Here is a 27,265-nt window from a genome sequence, read left to right on the forward strand (position 1 = left end):
GGTCTCGATCTCCTGACCTCGTGATCCGCCCGTCTCGGCCTCCCAAAGTGCTGGGATTACAGGCTTGAGCCACCGCGCCCGGCCCCGCATTTCTTATAAGACAGATCTGGTGTTGATGAATTACCTCAGCTTTTGTTTGTCTGAGGAAGTCTTTACTTCTCCGTGTTTGAAGGATAACTATGCTGGATACAATATTCTACCTTTGAAAGTCTTTTTGTTCAGTACTTTAAATATGTCATCCCACTCCCTCATGGCCTATAAGGTTTCTGCTGAGAAGTCTGCTGACAAACATTTGGACTCCTTTATATTTTCTTTGCTTATTTTCTCCTGCTACTCTTAGGGTCCTCTTTATGTCCTTAACCTTTGAGAACCTGATTATTATATACCTCTGGGTTTAATCTGCTTGGTGTTGCTTGACTTTCTTGTACCTGAATATTCACTGGGTTTGAAAAGTTGTCTGTTATTTTTTTGAATAAACTTTCTATCCCAATATCCCTACTTCTTCTTCAAGGCCAATGACTCTTAGATTTGCCATTTTTTAGGTTTTTTCTAAATATTACAGGCATATTTTGTTCTTTTTTAGCTTCTTTTTTTACTCTACAGACTGTATTTTCAAATAGCCTCTCTTTGAGCTCACAGATTCTTTCTTCTGCTTGACCAGTTTTGCTGTTGAGACCCTCTGATGCATTTTTCAGTTGTTGACTGAATTCTTCAGCTCTGCAATTTCTGTTTGATTTTTTTGTTATTATGATCTCTTTGCTAGATTTATCTGATAGAATTCTGAATTCCTCCTCTATGTTATCTTAAAGTTTGCTGAGGTTTCTCAAGACAACCATTTTGAATTGCCTGTCTGAGAGGTCACATATCTCTCTATCTCTAGGACTGATCACTGATACTTTATTTAGTCCATTTGCTGAGGTCATGTTTTCCTGGATGTTCTCCTTGCATGAGGGCATTTGTTAATGTCTGATTTTTTATATATGTATAAAAGTGCTTTATTGTGTGGATACTTGTTCAATTTGGTGTTCCTGTGGTGGGGGGTGGTGGGGAAGTAAATCCCTGGAATTTTCTATTCAGCCATCTTGTTCCACCTCATATATTTCATTTTTTAAAGAAAAATGGGTAGAAGTTGAAAGAGTTGCACAAGAGCTAAATGAAGGTGGGCTGGAGTTGTCACCAAGCACTTTTCTAAGTTGCTTGAAAAATAGCACAAGCAATATTTCTTAACTGCTCATATAGGGGATCTTTCTTCCTTGGATAAACTCATGGTTGGCATTGACATTGATTTGTTGCACTTCTGAGTGAAAAAAAAATAAGCATTTAACATAAAATAGATTATTCTTAGGAAATAGTGACTTTAGAAAGTGGTCGTGGTTCCTTCCAAAAATATTCATTATTAAATTTAGTGTTAAATTTCATTTCTGAATGAAGAGATCTACCAGATCTTGTCTGCTCTGGAGAAGAAAATGACAGAGGAGAGAATTTGAGGAAATATCCCAGTCTCTTCATAACTAACATAAGAGTTGATACAAAAACAACAATTATTCTAAACACCATGGACAGTGGGCCATAAACCATCTCATTTCTCCAGTCATCTCTGTGGTTCTGCAGATTTCCCAGTTGCCCTGGCTATAGAGCTTTGAGAGAGTGGAGTTATTCTTGCTAAAGAGAGGTCAGTGTTTCTAGGCTGGGCAAAACTGCATTGATCCTTAGGAAGAATCTAGACTAGACAATAGGCAATAAAGGCCATTTGCATCTGGGCAACACCTTTCCATCCTACCTTCACCAAAGCACATTCAGCCATATTTCCTCTTACCACTTAAATAAAAGCTTCAACATGTGGGGACAAGTTTTCCATTAAATATGGTATTTTTCCTTTGTTTCCACCTGCACAGTAACCATCAGAAACACTTACCTAATATTTATTTCCACGTTCCATGTACCAGGTTCCATGCGAGCACGTTATAGCCACTGTCCAGTTTAATATATGAATATGAAATACCAATTCCACTACTGTTACCATCATTTTCCAGATGAGGATACCAAAGCAAATGCAGGAAACAATGACAGCAGGATGACAACTTGCTTTAGAATACAGAGCTAGTAAGTGGCAGAGCTAGAATGAGACTCAGTCCATTAGACTCTAAAACTGATGCTGCTCCTCAGGCTTCCCTTAGCATTTACAAAAAATGGCACTGTGACTGAGAGACCTTGTGTACATGCATGTGACTTCTCAGGTGGCACTTACCAACTGACCACCCTTTCAAATAGCCGCTCCTTAAACACGCCATCTTGAACTTAGAGACACACACAGTTGGTGGTGTCTGCACTGGGGAGAATGTAGCTGGGGCAGAAGCCTGTTCAGGGCCTGGAGTGGGCTTAGTCACTTTGGCAAAAGTCTGCATGACTTTAGGTCCCCCTAAATGAATGAAGTTCAGGGGCCGGCCAGGCAACCATTCCCATGACCCTGTGGACTCCTTATTCCTTGGGGAGGGGTGTATCAGAAGAAGGTCAGAACTGGTCCCTCACAAGTATGGGCCTGGCCAGGAGCCAGGGCTTTTTGGCTCTGAGGTCTCTTAACCACTAGTTACAATTCCTCCCACAATACCAAGGCCCACAATGTGCCTGCACAATGATCAGAGTCCCCATTGTCCTAGACAGCATTATTCTCCTCGTACCTTTGGGCTTCGTGCATCATTTTTCAGGAGGTAGATCAAGTGGAAGAAACATTTTTACCGGGAAAAAGCAGAAAAATAACAACAAAGAGCTGTGTAGCCCCTTAAAAGACTGTAGCCGTGAACATTTCAGACAGAGTTCAGAGACCCTCAAAAGGAAACAATAAGCCAAAACCTCTCCAAACATTAATAATAAGGACAAAGCTGGTTCCCCTGGTCCTTATGAAGGGGATGAGGAGAATGGGTGGTGCTGTGTACCTGTTTAGAGGTCAAGTAGGTCAACAAAGGTCTGTTTTCCCTGAGTGGGGACCCTGGCACTGTGGTACTCACATCTCGCTCTTTCCTTAAACAGCTGGAAATGAAATACTTAAAGAAACTTCACCCAATGGAAGTGGACGTGAGGTCACACCGAGGGTCATGGTCACAATTGACTAAAAGGGTAGGGAATTGATTTGAGGATAGCATATTTCAGACCAGAAGGAAGAGAATTGCTTAGCCAGCAGGTTTTTTACTTAAAAAAAAAAAAAAAAGACTTATTGACTCTCAGGGACCTTATCTGAAAGTGAGATGACCATGTCTCCCCCCGCACAGGTCACCCATCTCGCTTAAAACCTCCTGCTTTGGAGCTCAGGTTGGAATGTCAGAAATGTATTGGTTCCTTTGAATTTTGAATATGTGAAAAGAAAGCATCCCTCATGGAATGTACCTTCCCCAAGATGCAATGATTTCCTGCCCCAATTGAGTGCTCTCCAAGAAATGTTGATGAAACATTTATCAGATGTGTGGAGTGAAGGTCATATGTAGCACGCTTGTATAGAGATAAGCTGGATAAAGGAGGCAGCATTTTCTATGCAGTTCCCTAACTGATCTGCCCATTCTAGGCAGCAGAATCTTCAGAGCAAAAGCCAGGTTGGTCCTGCCATGTTCGGGTAGTCATCAATAACAGCACATAAAGAAGATCTTTCAACTTAGGATTTTATGCAGAAACAGTGAAATGATTAACGTCTCAAGTAGCAAGAATGCCATGTGTTTTCCAAAACTATTTTATGTTTTCTCCGGTTGTACAGGTAGAGTGTGAATTGGAGCCTCCCTATGGTTAAGTTGAAGTTACGTGACTGTATTATGGACAACAGAAAGTGGATGTAAAGTATATTAATTTGTGCCACTTCCAGATTTAGCCATGAACCACCTGTGAGACTTCACAGTCTCTGTTCTCCATCCACTGTGACCTTGGAGGCCAGGTTCTGAAGATGTATTATGACAAGATGAAAGAGATTGCGTCGCTGAGTGATTCCTGATGGTAGCATTCCATTATTTAAACCAAGCTGCAAATGAGCATGGAGCGTCTGCTGGCTTCATCCGCAAAACCTGGAGTTGTAAAGGACTTAGTCTCCGGCCATACTACAACTTAATCTGAGTCTACTGAAATAGAAGTATATTTATATTCTATAAAGTTAACATAAGCATAACTTGATACTATAGAGAGAAGTTTTAATATTAATAGTCAATCTGTCTTTACTAAACAACCGGTGAAACATAAGCCAATGAAGCCAGGCACGATGGCTCATGTCTATAATCCCAGCACTTTGGGAGGCCGAGGCGTGTGGATCACTTGAGGTCAGGAGTTCGAGACCAGCCTGACCAATGTGGTGAAACCCTGTCTCTACTAAAATACAAAATTAAGCAGGTGTAGTGGCGCATGTCTGTAATCCTAGCTACTCGGAAGGCTGAGGCAGGAGAATCACTTGAACCTGAGAGGCGGATGTTGCAGTGAGCTGAGATCATGCCAGCACACTCCAGCCTGGGCAACAAAAGTGAAACTCCATCTAAAATAATCATAATGATAATAATAAATAAATAAGCCAGTGAGGTCTGCTGCATCATACCTGTTCTGATTTGAATAGAATGTCCCTTTTCCAAAATTCCCCACCATCTGCAGAGTATTTTATTCAGGTTCAACACAAGCTAGTGTGGCATCTAACTACCTTGTAACTAGTTTCATAATAATTATTATTCTCTGTGTGCAGATAGTCAGCCGGCTTTGGACACAGGTGCTCCACTGATTTATTTTATTTTTTATTTTATTTTATTTTTTGAGATGGAGTCTCACTCATCACCCAGGCTGGAGTGTGGTGGCTTGTCCTCGGCTTACTGCAAGTTCCGCCTCCCGGGTTCGCACCATTCTCCTGCCTCAGCCTCCTGAGTAGCTGGGATTACAGGCACCCACCACCATGCCTGGCTAATTTTTGTATTTTTGGTAGAGATGGGATTATCACCATGTTTGCCAGGCTGGTCTTGAACTCCTGACCTCAGGTCATCCATCCACCTTGCCCTCCCAAAGTGCTGGGATTACAGGGGTGAACCACTGTGCCTGGTCCCCTCCATTGTTCTTTTTGTTTCATTTGCATCATAGTTTGCAAAGTGTGGTTCTCCTTTCCTAATCACCTTTTATTCCCCTGAACCATTGTTTTCCCAACATGGCCTTCTCTAATTCAGCACACGTTTTTAAGTCTGTTTACTGTAGTTAGGACTCTGAGCTTTCTGTTTTGTCTGTCATTATTTTCATGTGTATGGTGGATGTGATTTCAGTTCCGTCTTGGCTGTCCATCCCTCTTTCTTCTTCCTCTCCTGTGTCTTGTCAAAAGCTCAGGATGGGAAATAGGAAAACAGTTCTGCTAAAGGGTGGTATTTATTTTCAAATCACACTTATTTAACTTTATAGTTTTATGTGTATCATCAGACTATGGTAAAGGTATGGTATTTGTGTGGTTTATTTGTTCCTGTTTATCTTTCTGTTTTTGTTTTTGTTTTTTTGAAATGGGGTCTCACTGTGTCACCCAGTTTGGAGTGCATTGGCATGATCTTGGCTCATTGCATCCTCCACCTCTCAGACTGAGGTGATCCTCCCACCTCAGCCTTCTGAGCAGCTGGGACCACAGGCACATCACCACCATGCCTGGCTAATTTTTGTATTTTTTGTAGAGATGGGGTTTTGCTATCTTGGCTAGGCTGAACTCAAACTCCTGACCTCAAGAGATCCTCCTGCCTCAGCCTCCCAAAGTGCTGGGGTTACTGGTGTGTGCAACCGCACCCGGCCTGTTCTTGTCTACCTTTATAGAGTTGGGAGAAGATGCTAGGAGTTTCCAGCTGCCATGGACTCAGCTGCATGGAAGTTGCTTCTCTTTTTTAATACATTCATTATGTATGATTAGTTATTGATTATTAATTTTAAAATATTTTGCATCAAATTATTTCTCTTTCCAGGCAAGACTGGCTGTCTAATAGGTGCAGCCCTGTGAAAATGAAAGTTCAGGGCCCCTTCCTAAAAAATTGTTAAGAATTTCAAGACAGCAAAAGTAGAGCATCAGGCCAGTCACAGTGGCTCACACCTGTAATCCCAGCACTTTGGGAGGCCGAGATGGGTGGATCTCTTGAGGTCAGGAGTTTGAAACCCCGTCTCTACTAAAAATACAAACAAGTTAGCCAGCTGTAGTGGTGCGCGCTTGTAGTCTCAGCTACTCGCGAGGCTGAGGCAGGAGAATCGCTTGAACCCAGGAGGTGGAGGTTGCAGTGAGCAGAGATCGCGCCACTGCACTGCAGGTTGGGGGAAACAGTGAGACTGTCTGAAATTAAAGAAAGGTAGAGCATCAAACCAAGTGCAGGACCCCTGGAGTGGCGTCTCTGTGTGTACACAGTCATACCTCCAGGAAGGTGGTGCTGCTTCAATACTTTCACGTATTAAGTAACTTTTGTTTAGTAACTTTATATGTCTTAAGTTATCTAACGCAGAGAGAAAGAGAGAGAGAACTGGAGACTGGAGCTTAGGAGAGCCGAATTCTATTCCCAAATATTTCGTGGATTTGTAGTGTAACTTTGAACTCTGCAGTTCTGTTTTCCTACTTGAAAAATGAAAGATTTTTACCCTGAATTGTGTTTCACAAACTATCACATGTATTACTGATAATACCTAAATACATTTTAATAGTGGTATTAATTATATCATATAAATAGAAAAAGATTGAAACACAGAAACTATGCTTTTTATGTATGTTCTTTCTTAGCAGGTAGTTAAGGTAATAGCCAAACAAGGTCAGTTCTAAAGCACTACTGGAGAATTATAAGTATAGGTGATATTTAGATATTGTGAGACTCGTGAAGATTACATAAATACATCTAAAGTTTGGAAAACTTTGCTCAGGATGATCCCTAAGGACACTTTCTGGTCCTTTCAGCATTTTAGGAGTCTATAATTGCATCTCTTTATACAGAATTATGTGTATTTTTGATTTGGCAAATAGGGAGATTTAAATATATAATTAAAGGTCAACTTGCTCACACCTTCCAGAAAGACTGGGGTGAGATGAATTCCATATTTTTGTGTCATCTACCACCACAAATTTTATTTCAATTTCATCTAAAGATTAAAAACTGTGAGATGTCCCCATGTACACCCAACGCCATGTAGTACTCAGCCTCCTACTACCAAGTCAGGGTTGCAAAAAGCCTTCATGTAACAATGCTATCTAGGGTAACTTGATGTCAAGCCTTTTTCACTTCTGGTTTTCATGTCTGCTGTGTCTGACATTCTGAAAAATTCAAAATAGATTATTCTTGAAGAGGATAAGAAAAGAAGTGATGGGCTGGCACGGTGGCTCACGCCTGTAATCCCAGTGCTTTGGGAGGCCGAGGCAGGTGGATCATATGGTCAGGAGCTCAAGACCACCCTGGTCAAGATGGTGAAATCCTGTCTCTACTAAAAATACAAAACAGCCAGGTGCGGTGGCGGGTGACTGTAATCCCAGCTACTAGGGAGGCTGAGGCAGAGAATTGCTTGAACCCAGGAGTTGGAAGTTGCAGTGAGCCGAGACTGCACCACTGCACTCCAGGCTGGGTGACAGTGCAAGACTCCATCTGAAAATAATAATAATAGAAGCGATGATGCTGTACATCTGTTAGCCACTTGGATGTTATCTGCCAGATCACACAAAAGTTCATGATACACCTGCTGTCACCTGATTTGGGTGTTATTTTTTTAAGAGCCCCAGAAATTAAAACAGATAAGATGATCCTGTTGATCAAACAGTATAATTTTTTAAAAGGTACTGTTTGTTAATTTTAAGAATATTCCAGTGGACCGCTTGGAGTAGAAATGTGGTCCCCCGTTAGGCTAAGATTTTACGTACAATTTTTAAAATGAAATTTCATTGGAGAAGTTGAATTTTTTTTCCAAAATATTATTTTCTTCCATTGAGATTGATGGGACTCTATAGGTTCCCTGTAGGAGGGTGGGACTTTCTTACCTGTTCTTAATGCAGAATTCTCTGAGAGAAATATCCCTTTATCTCAGTGTCTCAGCGGACATTGTTAGTATTCCTGAGTGTCTTGACATTTCGGCCATTTCCAAACATTTCTAAGTCTTTGTTACTGACCTGTCTACATTTCAACTCTTGGCCCTTGCCTCTGTTTTGAAATTACTCATTCTTCACAAGAGCAAACTGAAAGCTTTACTCTCAAACAAAAAAAAGAAATCTTGAGCCAAAGTATTACAACTTGCTTTGTAGGAAATGAAAATAGTGCATTGGCCATCTTTTCACCCTGTTGTTAGAGTATATTAAATTAAAATAACACAGCAAGAAACATTAGTTTCCATGATTCATTTTAGATTTATGTTGGTGTGTGGATTTGGTTGGTTGGTTCCTTTGGTTAGGAGAAGGTGGTGTATTAAAGAGGAGGTCTGGTATAGCTGATGGGAATGAGTTTTTTTTTAAAAGGTTATGAAACATGTATCTCGCTCTTGAGCAGTAGTCCAGGGGAGTGATCACATACTGAGATAAAAACAAGAGGGTGGTAATACAGCAAGCGGTATATGATTCAATAACTCCACCAGATTGTTTTATTGGTTAGGTAATGAAGCATGCTAGAGAATTTCTACCAAACAGGAGTCAACACACTGCTCAATAACATTGGAAATGACTGAACCACAAGTTTAGGAAGCATGGGATGAGCTGTACTGTTAAATTGCTCGTAGACTGGAAAGTGTTCCCCAGGTTCTTCCCACTACTACCTGGAGAAGTTGATGCGGGATTGCTTGGAAAAGGCTTGGGACTTTTCGATCCTCTCAGAGCTCTTCACATTGTTCCATGTTGTGTGTTGTCTTTTTGTTCGTGATTTTTTTTGTTTTTGTTTTTGTTTTACCATGAAGGCATTCAAACCAAGCTAATACAAACATGAGGCATTCTCAAACTACAGGAAATTGCTTTCCTTCACTGCATACTTTAAAAAAAAATGGTGTTTAATTACCTGCTGCTTCTCTGTTGCTCAGATTCCCTTCAGGATGCAGGGGGAGGGATGGGAGAGAAGCTTCCTTTGCGATTTAATGTAATTATTCATAATGACTACATATGGTCATTTTATAAGTTCCTAATTATTTTAAGTGATTGGTGCATGGTCATTTGCATAGGCTGTTTAGCAGAACACTCATTCAGTGACCTACATATAAATCATGGAATAATCTCTGGCCATGTAAAGCAGATGAGAGAAACCAAACCCTTCCCCCCATCACTTACGGTTCCAATGTATGCATCCCAGAATGTTTAATGTAAATCATAATAGCAGCTTGGATCCAACATTCTTCATACAAATGGGTGGTTGATGTAGGGAAACACGTTTAATTTTTCCTTTCAGTAGCAGATGGCACATGGATTTTTATTTGATGCAGGCACTGCTTTTCAAGGTAATTGTCAAGGGCTTTTTTCCCCCTATGAAAAAAAAAATGGGGGGAAGGCCTCTGGATCAACCCATTCATTTTACAGATGAGCAAACTGAGACCTCAAATACTGAGTAATTGTCCCTAAATCACCAGTTTTTAGACAGAGTGAGGGCTAAAACTCACATCTCCTGACAGTCAGCTTAATTCTCTTTTCTTCATACTGCACATTTTCTCTTGATAGTTGGTGTGATATATGTCACTTTAAAAAAAATGTGTTTCCATTTCTGGTTATATTTTATCTACTTTCCTCCTCAGAAAGCCAAGTTCTGTTGATTCATAGTAAGGACCAGATATTTCACGGTGCTAATTCCGAGTTGGATATAATTTGTGACTTCTAGGTTACCCACTTGTGTCTGCAAACCAGCTAAATTTTTTAAATGTACACAGTCACCTTGATAGAAGGGGCCTTGAGAGCTCATCTAATTCAGAGATTTTTTCCAACACGGGTTTCAGGGCTGCTGATGTGCTATTCCATTTCACCCAAGTCCACAACAAAATAAGAAGAAAAAAAAAAAATGAGCGTTGGGGAGTTTTGTCCTCAAGTTCAATTAATTCCCTTTTATTTACTTGTCTTTATGAAATGTTGATCCTTAAAGATAGCTATTGTTGGCTGGGCGTGGGTGCTCACACCTGTAATCCCAGCACTTTGGGAGGCCAAGGCGGGCGAATCACAAGGTCAAGTGTTCGAGACCAGTCTGGCCAACATGGTGAAACCCCGTCTCTACTAAAAATACAAAAATTAGCCAGGCATGGTGGCGGGCACCTGTAATCCCAGCTACTTGGGAGGCTGAGGCAGGAGAATCACTTGAAACCGGAAGGCGGAGGTTGCAGTGAGCCAAGATTGTGCCACTGTACTCCAGCCTGGGTGACAGGGCGAAACTCCATCTCAAAAAAAAAAAAAAAAAGATAGTCGTTGTTGCTTTCTTTTATTTTCACGAGAAAACAAGAAATGACACATGTATGTCAGCTTTCCACAAAATTACCCCCCGCCTTTCCCTTACTTCCTTTTATGTTCTCATGTTTTTATTGTGTTTACCTATCAGTTAATCCAAACATTGAGAAACATTGGGATAAGGGAATGTTATTTTCTAGGAAACCAAAGTTTTAAAATACCATGGTTACTGTATTAGTCCGTTTTCATGTTGCTGACAAAGACATACCTGAGATTGGGCAATTTACAGACGAAAGAGGTTTATTAGGCTTACATTTCCACATGGCTAGGGAGGGCTCACAGTCACGGTGGAAGGTGAGAGGCATGTCTCACCTGGTGGTGGACAAGAGAAGTGAGATTGTGCGGGGAAACTCCCATTTTTTAAACCATCATATGTCATGAGACTCATTCACTATGATGAGAACAGTGCAGGAAAGACCCATCCCGGTAATTCAATCACCTCCCACTGGGTTCCTCCCTTAACACGTGGGAATTGTGGGAGTTACAATTCAAGATGATGTGTGAGTGAGGACACAGCCAAACCATATCAGTTGCTATATTCATTTTTTGGCAAAACCACAAAATAGCAAATTTGAGCCCAATAGCTTAAAACAGATAAAGCGTCCTATCAGCCATTGCCAAATCAACAGTCTCTCTTCCTCTGGATCATTTTCCATTTTCTACAAATAACTGTTTCGTCCACTGTAGATAACAGAATAGATGTTGTCTATGAATTCACTGCTTAATTTTTCATTTATCTATTTCCTTCTACCTTTATTCATATCTATCCTAGACACCCTAGAAAGGGACTTTCTCTCTTTAAAAATTATCTCTTATAACTCTTAAACAGGTACAGATGTTACCAATTGGTAACAGGTTCTTTTTGGATCAACTTTCTCTCCTGGGTACACATTTATGATCCTGAAGTCCCCGTGAAGATGTGCCTACATCTGCCTTCCAATTTCTTCTGTGTCCCTTAGCCATAAATATCTACATTGTTTCGCTGATAAATTTTGGGAATGATAGAAGACAGTAAGTTGTATGATGACTACCTGCTTTGTTTTTTCTTAAATGTACCTATGTCTCCACCTGCTATCTTCCACATCTCAAATTGGAAATCATTGAGTATGAGGAGAGAGAGGAAATAGGGCATTCCTTAGTGGGAAAACATAAGATGCCACGGGCAATCTAAATGTCAAGATTTGGACTGCCGGTCTAAAAGGTTTCCACTCTCTGGGTTGCTCTAGTGAAGCAAATAAATAGAGTAACACATCAATCCTCCCACAGGTAGAAGGCTCTGCTGTTCGTCACTTTACTACTCTGCTGACTGGCAGCAGCAGCAGCAGCAGCATTTGGTAGCAAGGATGAGTCTGAGCCACCTATGTTTAACTAAGGAATCTGTCCAACTTGGCCATGCCTTTGATGGATATTGTTACCCCTCCATGACACTGTCCTTAGGATCCTGGTAAATCTCAGAAAACTCTATACAAAGTTACTGTTTAAGAGCAATGAATGTGGGCAAAGGTGAAAAATCATTATGAAGCAGAAAGTGGAGATTATCAACAGGTGGTCGAAAGAGCGAGCGAGCGAGAGTTGCTTTGTTGCCCAACAGCATGAAGATAAAACAGTTAAACACACATATCCTGTTTCCCCCAACAGAAGCCTAATGTTCCTGATTTCAGGTTCCTCTGACATCATTCAGTTACTGCACGTATTATATTACAACGGGGGTAAAAGAAGCATTTTCAATTCTCATGAAAGAAGAAATAAAGCAGCAACAGTATTAACAATAGCACATTGGGCACTGTAACTGTTGTCCTTGGTTCTGGAAGAGTCCTAGAGATTTATGAGTAAATCGGACCATTCCAACTCTAGGCATTAAAGTTCTGGTGTTTCCAAACCTTGTTGGCTCTTGGGGTCCATTATACCTGGTTTTATGATGTTTAAAACTTCATTATCATTCGGTAAGAAGTAACATTATGTCTGCAATCATGAGCTCTAGAACTACTCGACTTGAGTTTCTCTCCCATTTCTACCACCTGGTAACTGGCTGGCCTTTGGAAGGGTAATTAAACTTTCCGTGCCAGTGTTTTCTTATCTTTGAAATGGAGATGATGATGGTAATGATCACGGTGATGCTGATCGTGGTGGTGATGATGAAGTTAATAGTGATTAAAACCCAACACATAGGGATGTTAGAAAGATTATAAATATATGCCACACCCTTAAACAGCACCTAGCACGTGTTTTATAAATACGTCTCATTGTGATTAGCAGAATCAGTCAAAGCAGGGCATTTCTAGTCTGTTCTCTGGTCGTGTCCCTAAGAGAAATGAGGTGCATGAGAATCACTGGGGATACTAGTTCCAGGGAAGAGTTATTGGATCCTGTTACACACTTCCTGAAGCTGTGTAGATTGTACCTAGAAACTTGCATTTTTGATAAACTCTGAAAAAGGTTAAATTTTGAGAATTGATGGACTTGGGCAAACGTGAAAGCCATTCAGAGGCAGAAGAAGGCGAGGCTATCACCAGGTGGTCCTGCTTAATAGATAGGGAGAGACAGCTGCTATGTTGTTTAATTCAGAATGGCAGGGAGCTGAAACATTGCCTAATTCTGAACCAGACCCCTGATGCTTAAATAGGGAGCCCAGATAACACCCCTAATTCTAACTGCAGCCGTGCTAACCAAGATAGCAGATGTCTGCATTCAAAGACACATATATCTGTGCTTTGTTGACTAGTGCTTTTCGTTTCTCTGGCCAAAGCAAATGTGCTTTTTTGGCTTTAATTTTGTGCTTTTCACTAATTAAGTTGTATGTATGAACTATAATATTTATACACCCAAGATAATGAAAATAACCCATGATAAATGGAACCAATGAAGTAAAAGTAAAGTAGATTTAGTGGCACCATAGTTTATTGAGCATCTGTGATTAGATTGTGTTCCCTAGGATGCTTCGGGGACTGTAATTCAATCTGCAGTTTGAACTGACGACTCTTCCTTTCTGTAGAGGTTTAGAGAAAAAAAATGAATTCTTGTTTTTTAATATCTCAAGTTTCTCTTCAAACCCCTACTTGTTACACCTTGGGGGTGGGAGGGGAGTCTTTTAGGGAAAAGAAGAATGGGCCTATTTTGTTGCCATCCAGGAGGGAGACTGGGCAGAAAATTAGGTTTTATTTGGTAGCTCATCATCTAGGATGTGAGCGTGAAGATGGGGTAAGGTGACTAGCTGATGCAGGTGAATCCCAAAACTGGGGCTCAGCTTGGCAGAGTTCTTAGCTTTGCTTAGGAAGGAATTCAAAAGCGAGTTGACAGGGGAGAGACAGTTTATTAGGGAAAACTGCACACAGCAAAATGGCTGCTCCATAGACACAGCAGGGCCACCCCACAGGCAGAGTAGCACTCCTGGATTGTGGCTAGCTGTATTTCTAGCTGCACATAATTATATGCTATTAGGTTGGTGCAAAAGTAATGGCAGTCTTTGTAGTTTTAAAAAAATGGTAAAAACTGTATTGACTTTTGCACTAACCTGATAAATAAGGCGTTAGTTATTCACAAACTTTCTGGAAAAGAGGTAGGGAGTTCCCAGAGCCATTCATGACGGTTAATATTAAGTGTTAACTTGATTGGATGGAAGGACGCCTAAGAGTTGGTGAAGTATTGTTTCTGAGCGTGTGTGTGAAGGTGATGTCTGAGGAGATGAACACCTGAGGCAGCAGCCCGGGAGAGAAAGACCCACCCTCAATCTGTGTTGGCCACCAATCAGCTGCCAGTACAGCTAGAATAAAGCAGGTGGAAGAAAGTAGTATGAGCTGGCTTGCTCAGTCTTCCACCTTTTGTCTTTCTCCCATGCTGGATGCTTCCTGCCCTTGCACATCAGCCTCCAGGTTCTTCAGCCTTTGGATTCTTGGACTCACACCAGTGGTTTGCTGGAGGCTCTTGGGCCTTCAGCCACAGACTGAAGATTGCGCTGTCAGCTTCCCTGCTTTTGAGGCTTCAGGAATCAGGGTGAGTCATTACTGGCTTCCTTGCTCCTCTGCTTGCAGATGGCTTATAGTGGGACTTCGCCTTCTGATGGTGTGAGTCAATTCTCCTTAATAAAATTGCTTTCCTGTATATTAAACACATACATCCTATTAGTTCTGTCCCCGTGGAGAACCTTAATACACCATCTAAGGTAACTCTGGGCATTGCCATGGCGTCAGTAAACTGTCATGGTGCTGGTGGGAGTGTCTTATGCAGATATATTACAATTCCTAGTCCTACTGGTTTTGGCCAGTTTCCTTACGACATCCATTTTTGATCAACAGCGTACTGAAAACAAGTCTTGCTGTTTTCGTGCCTCATAACCATCTCTGTTTGCCCAAGACTGTCCCAGTTTTAGCCCCCAGCATTGAAAACCTAGCACCTTGGAAACACCTCAGTCCTGCGCCAACCAGACAGGCTGGTAGTACCAAAAGTCAGCGCTAGCTATTTTTATTTTTTTTTATGCAATAAGTTAAGGAAGTGGTTTCCTACTCTAGGATAGTGCTTCTCACTCTTTAATGGGATAGGCATTGCCTGGGGATCTTGTTAAATACAAATTTTGATTCGTTAAGTCTGGGGCGGGGTCGGAGCGCCTGCATTTCTAATAGGCTTCCAGGTGATTCCAAAGCAGCCCTTCCGTGCAAACTGCGCTTTAAGTAACAAGCTTCTAGAGGGCGCGGTAATCACCTGGCGGGATGGTTCAAGAGTAAATTTAGGATGCCATCATATTCTAATTTTTTGCAATTCTTTCTTTCTCTCCCTGAATTTTTTGCCTTTTAAATAATCACTGGAGTAGGCCCAGTGGACGTTCAGTTTTTCCTAAAAAGACTCCCTTTATCTTTTAGATGAAGTACAAAGTAAGGGTCTCTAGAAACTAGTAGATGACAAAGTAGCTTTTTAAACTAAAATTTCATGTGAGTGACTCTGTATAAACAGCATACGAAATGGAAGGATTTTTCATTTTCTTGTTATTTTTCCATGAAGTTGGAAGTTATTTCACTTCTTCAAGTGGAAATCTTGAAAATAGTTTGCTATCCATCTTGCCCCTGTTTGAGTATCTCTCAAGGGTATCTGACAAGAGCGTGGAAATCAATAAATGTTTGTTGAATAAATGAAAAAGTGAGAATCATTTAACGCAGTGCTTTTTAAACTTGAACGTGCCCAGGAATCAGACAGAGAACTTGTTAGAAGTGCGAATTCCTGTTCAACAGATCTGAAGATTGACCTATTAAGCATTTCTAATATGCTCCTAGGTGATGCTGATGTCCTGGAACACACCGAGTGGCAAGAATCAAGATTGAACATGCAAAAAAAAAAAAAAAAAGTTATATATAATATGTATTTTGCCATGCAATTAAAATGCTGGGAAGTGTGATGGTAATTTTGACCTTTAGAACTTATAAATGGGACCTATAGTTGATAGAGAACCATGCAAGTCTTTTGGTCATGGTCAGGCTTATGTATTTAAGGTATAATTGCATCTATCTTTATACTAGCTTCTTTCCCTTGGGAACTGCTCAACTAAAGATAAATAAGCAAAACAGTCACATGTGTAGCCTAATAGCAAATATAAAGATTATTGAGCCAGTTTATAGTGACTCAATGAAATTCTGCTTGTCATCGGTAAGCAAAAGTCGGTGCCCTTCAAGTTTAGGGTGCAGCAAAAGGAAGCCCATAATTGGGGTGGAGGTTGGGGAGAGGGCCAGGAGACTCACGGGTCCATCAGGAGCCAGCTAATTGGGCTGGAAAGGTGTTTCTGGGCCAAACTGAGGGTTGCGCTCCTGTTTCTCGTGGTCCAATAACGAGATGCAGATGAACTGGGGAGGAAGAGAGTTTTTATTTCTGTAACCGGTTACAGGCAGAAGGTCTGGAAAATGTTGCCAAACCAACTCAAAATTACAAAGTTCTCCAAAGATTATATACCTTTTAAGCTATAAGTCTCTGTGTAAGTGTGCATTCATCTAAAGACATAAGTGGTTCGTTTATTCTCATCTATAACCAAGATCTGAGTCCTTCATCAGGACCTTCCGTAAATTTAATCTAAATGCGTCCAGGTGCTGGGGTGATTACCCTTGTCTCCTGCTAATCATGGAGGTTGGGGGAGTTCTTTTAGACCCCCAGTAAACTTGTTTGTGGAGGCCTGGGGAGTTGCTTCAGACCCCAGTAAAGTTTGTTTAATCCTAAACAGGTCCTATTGAGAATTCCTTCAGTATCTTCTTAGGATTTAAGCCCCAGGAAAGGCCTGGGCACAATTCTGGGTGGGCTTTTGTTGCGTCCCAGCCTTCGTAGAAGGGCACTGGCTCCCTCAGCTTTTATTTAACTTAGTTCCGAAACAGTTGTTGTAGGGGCCTGTGTTAGTGAGACCTCGTTTGCCACACAGGGTCCTGTTGTGCTCCTCTGAGAATTTCATTGCTTGAATGCTATTTGACATTTAGCTTTTAACAGTTAATGTTAGAAAGTCCATGGTATGACCCAGTGTAGTGGCTCATGCCTGTAATCCCAGCACTTTGGGAGGCCAAGGTGGGCAAATCACCAGAGGTCAGGAGTTCGAGACCAGCTTGACCAATATGGCAAACCCTGTCTTTACTTAAAATAAAAAAGTTACTCGGGCATGGTGGTGCACACCTGTAATCCCAGGTACTTGGGAGGTTGAGGCAGAGGAATCACTTGAACCCAGGTGGCGGAAGTTGCAGTGAACTGAGATTGAGTCATTGTTCTCCAGCTTGGGTGGCAGTGAGAATCCATCTTAACTAAAAAAAAAAAATTCCATGTTACTTGATTTTTATATTCCTTTATTCATTTCCGCAAAAGCAGTTCCTCCTTGTTGTTGTAAGAATCTGATGGTTAGATGATAGCAAGCTCTTGAAGTAGGTTGACCCAAAAGATTTTTCAGAGACTTGGCTATGAAGAATTTTATAAACTTAAGTTGCCTTTCTTTTAAGGAGATGAGATAGTGGGATTGTGTGAAGAAGTTATATTAGGTTCCCTTAGGGTTAAGTATTTATTGAAGAGGGAAGATGGCTTCTTCTACGACAATTTTTATTTTCTCCTTTTGTAATCTTTTCTAAGTGTTTTAGGAAGAGGGACTTACTCATTTCCTTTCGAATCAAGATGACATTTTGTGTGTGTGTGTGTGTGTGTGTGTGTGTAATTTCCCCATCTACCAACTCTGCAGATGTACAATCTCTGAACTAGACCATGCCTTGATTTTTTTTCTTTTAAATGCCACGAGTTGGACGTTTAAGGGCACCAAGTGATTGAAAGTAGTCGAAAATGTTCACTTGACCCTCATTGCCTATGACATTGCTGTTAGCTTTCTGCCTGAAAGTGCAAATTTCAATTTTCAGGAGGGCCCACATCCCAGAACTGGCATTGTTTCCTTAGTCATTGGAAGCAGCAAACTACAACAGGAGTGTTGCCTCCAGCCTTACAGAGAAGAACAATTTGCAGGCACAATCAGGGAACCCTTTCCAGTGAAGGGAGAAAGTGAGAGTGGTGTTCTCGCTTTGGAAAAACATTTGTGAATACTTTCCCAGGGACTGAAAGTTGAGCTCCCCAGTGCAATCTATGTATAATCTAGACTTCGAAATTTCCTAAATGGAAAACAAATAAACAAAAATCTGCCTTCTTAAATTATAGTGGTAAAATAAACTAAGTGAGAAGGAAAGAGGATTCCTAAACCAATGGGACTTTAGCAAAAGAATCATTCACCATTACTAATTTTTCCCTGTGTAAATATGCAGATATTTTACCAGATACAGAATGGAGACTTCATTTGGGCTTATCTTGCTTAAGAGTAATTCTCAGAATCTATCATTTCTGAGAGAATAAGATTCCTAAGGAATATTCGTTACATAGTTGTACCACGAGGTTCACAGGCTACATTTGTAATTTTTTCCTAAAGAACTCCCATTACAAGATAAAACCATGTTGTAAGCTGCAGAGTGTTACTGAAATGTCAGCTTTTGCCATTGTTGTAGATCTGGCATCTTGGTTAGAACCCAGAATTTCCTAACATTTGTATGTTATAACATAAACTAAATTGTACAGTGCATACAGTTCATACAATTTTTTTTTTTTTTACATGGAGTCTTGCACTGTTGCCCTGGCTGGCATGCAATGGCATGATCATGGCTCACTGCTACCTCTGCCTCCTGAGTTCAAGCGATTCCTGTTGTCTCAGACTCCCAAGTAGCTGGCTGTGATTACAGGTGCCCCCACCATGCCTGGCTAACTTTTTTGTATTTTTGTAGAGATGGGGTTTCATTTTGTTGGCCAGGCTGGTCTCAAACTCCTAACCTCATGATCCACCCACCTCAGCCTCCCAAAATGTTGGGATTACAGGCATGAGCCACTAAGCCCTGCCAATATATACAAATTTTAACTCCAAGGTAAATTGATAAGATTTACGTAAAGAGTCAGGTCCCTTCCTTCATGGAAGTTAAATTCTAATAGGATCACTAATGCCCCATCTAGTCCTGCAGTATTTCAGATTAACAATTTTTTGCTGACTGAAGATTTGACTGGATGGTACCTGCTCTCCAATGAAACGGTCAGCAGCCCTAGATGCATAAATAATCTTCCTGCTACACATAAATCTAAATTGGACTCTAAATATTGTATGTGGCTGCTATGGAAGCTGGGAAGATTGATTGGATTAATAATATCAGGTTTCACAATGTGTTCTTTCATTAGGATGTCAATAATGAGAATGAACTATTCATTAGAACAGCTAACTTTATAAAGAGTAGGAGCACTCACCTCACAGATGACTGGGGGCAGAACATGGTACTATTTACTTCGTGAGGGCCATAGAATGGGACGCAGTAGACTGGGGGCCATTCCCTCCTCTATTGCCAAGTATGTGCATTTGCCACTCTGACTTTTTATAGGTGAAGTATTGGCAGTTATGTCCTCCGTAGTCAATTTCATTCCTAAAAAGGCCGTGTGTCCCAAACAGTAACTGGAAAACAAGCCAGATTCAATGATTTCTCTCATACTGTTGATGGGAGTGTAGATTAGTTCGTTGGGAAAGGGATCGTGAAAGGCAATTCATCAAAGATCTAAAAACAGAACTACCATTTCACCGACCAATCCCATTACTGGGTTTATACCCAGAGGAATATACATTATTCTACCATAAAGACTGTGAATGTTGACGGCAGCGTTAATCACAATAGCAAAGACATGCAATCAACCTAAAGGCTCAGCAGTGACAGATCAGATAAAGAAAATGTGGTACATCTATACCATGGAATACTATGCAGCCATAAAAAAATGAGATCCTGTCTCGTGCAGGAACACGGATGGAGCTTGAAGCCATTTTCCTTAGCAAACCATCAGAGGAACAAAAAACCAAATATTGTGTGTTCTCGCTTATAAGTGGGAGTTCAGTGATTTGAACACCTGGACACACAGAGGTAAACAGCAGACATTGGGGTCTCCTGGAGGGTAGAAGGTAGGAGGGAGAAGAGCAGAAAAAAATAACTATTGGGTACTGGGCTTAGTACCTCGGTGGTGAGATAATCTGTACAATCCTTATAACATGAGTTTGCCTATATAACAAACCTGTACATGCACCCCTGAGCCTAAAATAAAAGTTAAAAACATTCTCACTTAAGATCGCATTCAAAGAAATACAGATCATCAGACAATCAAGAGCAAATCAAATTATTCCTGGTATCTCTTCCAGGATGTCTACAAGGAGGGAAGTCTATTATTAATGAATGCTAAAAACATCTGAAACTTTCCTTACCGTCTTGTCCACTCTCTGCATTCCTCACAATGTACCCGCCTTCAAGATTTTTCCCTCCACTGTAAAGTCTGAAGTGTAACACCCGAGCCATGTGAAGACTTTCACATCTTCACTGCCCTGTTGACCTCAGCATCTATCTTCCCCTTTCTCCTTATAGTGAAACTTGGCTCTTGCCAACACAAATCACTGGCCTTGACTTTTCCTGTTCTATCTTAACGGATTGCTTTAGTTCTAAGCCATGGAATTCCAAAAGCCAACCTGGAACAGGAGGAGTTACCTTGTGTGAGTTGAGGAGGGGGAAAATCGTGGGTATTCATACTCATATTTCCGAGTTACAACTCTACAAGACATCATCCAGCAGCTTGGAGAAGTATATGGTTCACAAAGATGATGCATCCAAGAACCAGTCTGAATATTTAGATGATTTAGAGTGCAATTAGTTAGAATAGAAATTACTATAGAATTGCCACAGGTCACAATATAAGAGAATAATTAGCGAATTAATTAATTGGATGTTGTTCTAGAGCCAGTATTTGTTTTAGAGATTTTTATGAAGTACTTTTCCTTCCCGAAAGTCATTATAAAGCTTTGTATTAATCTGATGATGTTGAATATTTAATATCATCCAAAAAAACTATAGTGTTTTGAAAGATGGAATGAGAAACTGGTCTGTAATAAGGAAAAAACAGAAAGATTGTAATACATTTGCATCTTTTTCAAATTCATATGCTAACTGGAGCTAACAAATGTTAGAAGATACCTTTGTGGGGCCTATTCTGACCAGTAAATAAAATCATTTGAATGAGTTCACCTTACATGGATAGTCTTTGGGGAAAAATGGATTTTAAGGAGCCTGAACTAGTTCCCAGCAAATTTTATCACATTATTGGTTTTTTAAAACATGTCTTTTACCTACATGCAGTAACAGATTTGTATTATATGTGCTAAAATGATAACATTTATATTAATGAGATAAGATTGTCATACATGTATTACCAGAAGAGCATCTTTCTGTTTTTTCTCCCTTTTTCTATTTTTTCTTTCTTTCATATCTCTCTCTCTCTCTCTTGTCTTTAAAAAAAAAAAAAAAGTCTTGCTCTGTTACCCGGACTGGAGTGCAGTAGCATGATCTCGGCTCACTGTAATCTCCGCCTCGTGGGTTCAAGTGATTCTCCTGCCTCAGCCTCTTAAGTAGCTGGGATTACAGGCATGTGTCACCACGCCTAGCTAATTTTTGTATTTTTAGTAGAGATGGGGTTTCACCAGGATGGCCAGTCTGGTCTTGAACTCATGACCTCAAGTAATCTGCCTGCTTCAGCCTCCCAAAGTGCTGGGATTACAGGTGTGAGCCACCGTGCCTGGCCTCTTTCTTTCCTTTTAAGAAAATGCTGGTTACACTGTGAGAAACAGATTGGAGATTGGACAGGGAGACCAGATAGGAGTCTGTTCCAGTAGTTCAAATAACAGCTGATGCCATCTTAAGCTAAGGTATTGAGGGAGATGGTGGGAAGTAAATGGCGGATTCAAGAGATCTAGGGCATACAATGAAGAGAACTTGGCAATAGATGGATAATGGGAATTTTGGGATAAGGATGAGTGAGTCCAAGATGATTTCTGCATTTAGGGTTGTTTGACTGATGGTGCCACTCACCTGGATGGGAAATGCTGGAGGAATGTTGGAGTAGTAGCACACAGGGCTGGAGTCCTGAGTTCTGCACTCACTAATGGGACTTTGCTTGTCGTATGGTATTAAGATGCATATTATGGCCGGGTGCAATGGCTCACACCTGTAATCCCAGCACTTTGGGAGGCCAAGTCAGGCAGATCATGAGGTCAGGAGATTGAGACCAGCTTGGCCAGCATGGTGAAAGCCTATCTCAGCTAAAAATAAAAGAGTAAGCTGGGCGTGGTGGCGGGCACTTGTAATCCCAGCTACTGAGGAGGCTGGGGCAGGAAAATCACTTGAATCCAGGAGGCAGAGGTTGTTGTGAGCCAAGATTGTACCACTGCACTCCAGCCTGGTGACAGCGAGACTCCATCTCAAAAAAAGATGCTTATTATATGGTTCTACTGAATATGTATGTTAGTATATATATCTAGTTGTGTTGAATATATATGATAGTATATATTTACAGGGTATATGCATAGAACTATATATAACATATATGATAGTATATATATCTAGTTCTATTGAATATATATGGTAGTATATATACAGTGTATAATATGCATGTATATGTATATACTATGTATATATGTACATATGTATGTACATATATGTATATTATACATACATGTATTGATTTATAGGGTATGTGAGATATCAAGATATATATATGCATATTTTACCCTGTATATATATGCATAGAACTAGATATAATGTATATTATACCATATGTGTGTATATATATGCACTATCATATACAATAGAACTACATACTATGATACTCAATAGAGCTAGATATATATATAGGGTATAATATGCATAGGACTATATATAATATGCATATTATACCCTATATATGTGTGTGTGTATATATAGTTCTATTGAAGTATGCACTAGCTTCCAGCATGTAGCCTTTATATTCTACTGACGCCCCATCGCTTTGGAATTACCTCTTACCTTTTTCTGTCCTGCCTTTCTAATACCACCCCACCACTCATTCCAATCTGATTATGCCTACTTCACTGAAGCACACTTGTCACTCCCTTCAGTGCCTAAAGTATTGCTTAAGCATTATGGAAGTAGAATTCCTTTTCTTCCAGTGAATAAACTGCATCCCAAGGACCTCACCCCTTGCTTCCCCAGTGAATAACTCTCAGATGGAAAATAAAACAGCACCATTATTCTCTGAGATTCTTAAGAGGGACAGGTTTGCATACTCAACAAATATTTTCTGATGGGGAATAACTGCCAAATTTATCATCTCAGGGTGTTGGTGGTGGTGATTTTCATTCAAATTTTGAATAGATAATAGATTCATATGAATCTTATCTTACCAGGCAGAAAAATGGTATATAGTGAAGAGTAATGCTTCCTCCGACCTCTGGCCCCAGGTAACACTATTCTTTTCTCCACACACCAATACTTGGTTCTCTCTGGGTCTGGGCTTTAACTCTGTGTGTTCTCCCAGTCGTAAGATACAGTATCTCTAATTCATAGAAAATCACTATCTCTTACCAAGGGAATACTTACTGTAACACCTTTAGTAGGGAACAATATCAGATAATCCCAAAGAAAGGTGTTAACACAAACTAAATATGTCCTGAGAAGGACTCTACTTCTATATTTGAGTCCTTGTGGATGAACTGTAACCTAGCTTAATAGACAAGATTGAAAACCTGACTTGGGAGTATGTGCCTGTAACAATAGCTGAGTTTTGGCCAATCCCAGCCGCCATACTTCAGCCACTCATAGACTGCTAGGTGTTCAACAAAGGCAAATGCCAAGCTGTCACCAGTCCAGCTGTTGGTGTACCTCCCTGCTGATTTCTCTATGTCAGCCTGTATCTGTCTGTAAATCTTCTTTCATCACGTGACTATGCCCGAGTCTGTGAATCTCGTGTGATTCTGGGGGCTGCCTTATCATGAATCGTTCATCGCTCAATTAAATTTTTTTGAGTTTAATTTGGCTGAAGTTTTTCTTTTGTCAGAGGGAAGAAATAAACTAATAGGGATTGCCTCTAAGCACCAGCCACTGCCAGACACTTTCTAAATGTACATTTTAAAAGAATTGTTTTTTAAAATTTCTGTGGGTATACACATAGATGTATTGATTTATGGGGTACATGAGATATCAAAATATTATCTTCCTCATCTACATGGAAGAGCTGTCATTCACCCCAGGAGGCAGTGTGGAATAAATTTCTGTGCACCCGAGACTGTATCCTATTGCATATCAAGCCTTGAGGCAAAAGTGCCGTACCCTTGGTACAGAATTGCTACCCCATCAGAAGTCCACAGGAACACAGCACAGAACCAACTGAAGTCTGAGGAGTTCAGGTGAGATTTGTGGAGCTGCAGAAAAGGAGTTTTTCATTGTCTCTGAATTGGTCTTTTCTCAGCGACAGAGTCATTTATGAGATGGGGGCAATCATAGAAAGCAGTGGATTTTAAAAAACACTTTAGCTGCCAAAAATCTCATTTCAGTTCTCTGGAAGAGTGCTGTTGTACCAAGTGTAATTCACCAGCCCAGTGCCTTTCTGGAAGTTATGAAATTGGAGAGAGTTGCTTTTGTACAAATGAATAAACACCACCAAGATGAGCCTACCTGCTTGTACTGAGTTGAGCTTGATATGATCAGACATCTAGAGCTTGTTCTCCTGCGTGTCTCTCTCAGAAAATTCTCATCTCTTTTTTTTCCTCCCCCTCTTTTCTGTTAATAAGTAGACAATGCTCTGGTCTGATGGGGTCTCAGGAAGGAAACGGGTATCTATCTTTTCTTGTCAACAATTACCAACAAATGTGCCTTTTATGGACAGGGATAGGGATTACTCTCTCATTGGCTTGTGTGTGCAACTTGGAGTGGATTGTTTTGTTAGCTATCGAGAAAATGTCCATCCCTGTTTTTCTGGGAGAAATTCACTTTTTACCACATTTTGTGATTCAAATGGGTCTGTCAGTCAAGGTTTCTGAAAGGTTCAGTGAGACCCCTGAGGGCCATACAGGAGGCTTCTGTGCATTTCTTCCTCTACCTGTCCAGGTGGTGAAGAGGTAGGCACAGAAGCTAAGCGTGGACAATGGTGCTCTTTCCTGGGACTTGGACTCTTTAGAAGGATGACTAAAAAGATGTATCTAATTAGATACACAAAGGTATCTAATTTTGCATTCATGGCACCGTTCATGAGTCTTGATTCTGTGAATGTCCCCATATCCCCCTCCGAAAACCTCTTTTTTTCCCCTTAAGTTAGGCAGTTACAGGTTTGTATTACTCAGTTTCACACTGCTATAAAGAACTTCGTTGAGACTGGGTATTTTTATAAAGGAAAGAGGTTTAATTGACTCACAGTTCCACATTGCTGAGAAATCCTCTGAAAATTTAAAATCATGGTGGAAGGCAAAAGGGAAATAAGCACCTTCACAAGGCAGCAAGAGACAGAGCTGAGCAGGAGCAGAGATGACTGCCTCATAAAACCATCAGATCTCACGAGAACTCACTCAATATCGCGAGGACAGTGTGGGGGGAAACGTGGCCATGATCCAATCACCTCCCTCCCTCAACGTGTGGGGATTGTAGTTCGAGAGGAGATTTGGGTGGAGATGGAGCCAAACTGTGTCAAGGTTCTGTTGGCTTCCAGCCATGCACCTACCAGATAATTCACTAAACGCTATTCCAGAACGGATTTACACAATTTCTGGAAATAGTTACAGAACACACGCAGAAAAAGTGATGATGATAAAATACCGCAAGAAACACCTGGGTACTTGATATACCTTGATGGAAAAACAGATTTTGCTGAGTAACTTCTGAGGTCTCCAGTTCTGAAGGAAAAATTAAGTAATATGAGAGTTTGGAAAAGAATTGAAGAGACCTGGTTTTGCAGGAATTAACATAGGCAGGGAAAGACCAAGAATGCCAGTAAATTGAGTAAAAGAGAACAAAAGAGAAATAGAATTCTCTCTCAGCTTTGTAAAATAGAATTGAACCCAGTAATACTGGACAAGATTTAAAATATTATGGGGTAGGATGACTTCTATTAAATGTGATTAGGTTTTAGCCACATAACATTCAATATTTTAATCTTTTGTTGGTTATTATACAATATATTTTTTCTCTATGAATATTCTAAAATTCCTGTTTGGTTTAGGAGACAGATGTTTAAGTGATTATGTAGCTAGTCCTCGGACCAAAATTAATAAGGTACTTCTGTTTTGTTTTGTTTTTTTTCTAGCATGGGGAAGATTAGCAACCTGGGTGCTAGCATTGAAAAGGCACAGGAGGCCAGGCACGGTGGCTCAGGCCTGTAATACTAGCACTTTGGGAGGCTAATGCAGGTGAATCATCTGAAGTCAGGAGTTTAAGACCAGCCTGGCCAACACGGTGAAATCCTGTCTCTTGAAAAATATAAAAATTAGCTGAGCGTGGTAGCACATGGCTATAATCCCAACTGCTTGGGAGGCTGAGGCAGGAGAATTGCTTGAACCTGGGAGGCAGAGGTTGCAGTGAGCTGAGATCATACCATTGCGCTCTAGCCTGGGCAACAAGAGTGAAACTCCATTTCAAAATACAAATAAATATAAAATACAAGGCACAGAAAAAAATACTGAAATAAGTTGCAGACTGGAATTTCCTATAGATGTTGTTTCTCCTCAGCATGAACAGAGGTGGCCATGCCATTTCTCCAGATACATAGTGCCGTAAAAGAGTGTTGGCTGGTTTCATGGATCACCATATAAAGTTGTTTTATCGGTCTCTATATGATGGAGCCTTTATGAGAAACTCATTACCAAAGCAAAATCATTTTAAATTATGAATGATTTTCAAGTACAGGCCCCATAGGATTCTTTATTTGTCCCCCGGTTAGAATGAATATCTGTGAATATTAAGCTCCTCACATTTCCTGTTTTGTTTAGAAATTCATTTAAAATGAAAGTCTCTCCCTTTAGACCAAGCTAGGATAGTCTACTAGCAGAACCTGAGAAAGAAAACATAGAATGCAAAGTGCCAGTTAGCACTGCAAACTTTTGGTTCAGTTTCTTATTTCTTATTTTTTTTGAGATGGAGTCTTAGTCTTGTCACCCATGCTGCAGTACAGTGGCCCAATCTTGGCTCCTTGCAACCTCCACCTGTAGGATTCAAGCGATTCTCCTGCCGTAGCCTACTGAGTAGCTGGGATTACAGGCACATGACACCACACTCAGCTGATTTTGTTGTTGTTGTTGTATTTTTAGTAGAGACAGGGTTTTACCATGTTGCCCAGACTGGTCTCAAACTCTTGACTTTAAGTGATCCAGCTGCCTCGACCTCCCAGAGTGCTGGGATTACAGGCATGAGCCATCGCGCTCAGACTTGGTTCAGTTTTTAATGCCTACATGTGGTGTAAATCTTTTAGGGCAAGTGTGGCCTCATGCAACCTGGATTGTTAGAGGCTGGCACCTCATTTGTG

The 27,265-nt window shown here is 40.6% G+C and overlaps 1 protein-coding gene across 4 annotated transcripts in view; it reads left to right on the forward strand.

Annotated features, from left to right (window-relative positions):
- Positions 1-27,265, forward strand: part of RBFOX1 (RNA binding protein, fox-1 homolog (C. elegans) 1) — a 1,723,406-nt gene that overhangs the window by 781,268 nt on the left and 914,873 nt on the right. The window contains exon 3 of one of the 4 annotated variants that reach the window (XM_011961360.1): positions 23,163-23,216. The exons of the other annotated variants lie outside the window; for them this stretch is intronic. Within the exon in view, the coding sequence (XP_011816750.1) occupies positions 23,163-23,216 (54 nt within the window). The remainder of the gene's footprint in view (positions 1-23,162; positions 23,217-27,265) is intronic. 4 annotated transcript variants of the gene reach the window in all.

Source organism: Colobus angolensis, unplaced genomic scaffold (assembly GCF_000951035.1).
Source record: "Colobus angolensis palliatus isolate OR3802 unplaced genomic scaffold, Cang.pa_1.0 Scaffold55, whole genome shotgun sequence".
NCBI lineage: Eukaryota > Metazoa > Chordata > Mammalia > Primates > Cercopithecidae > Colobus > Colobus angolensis.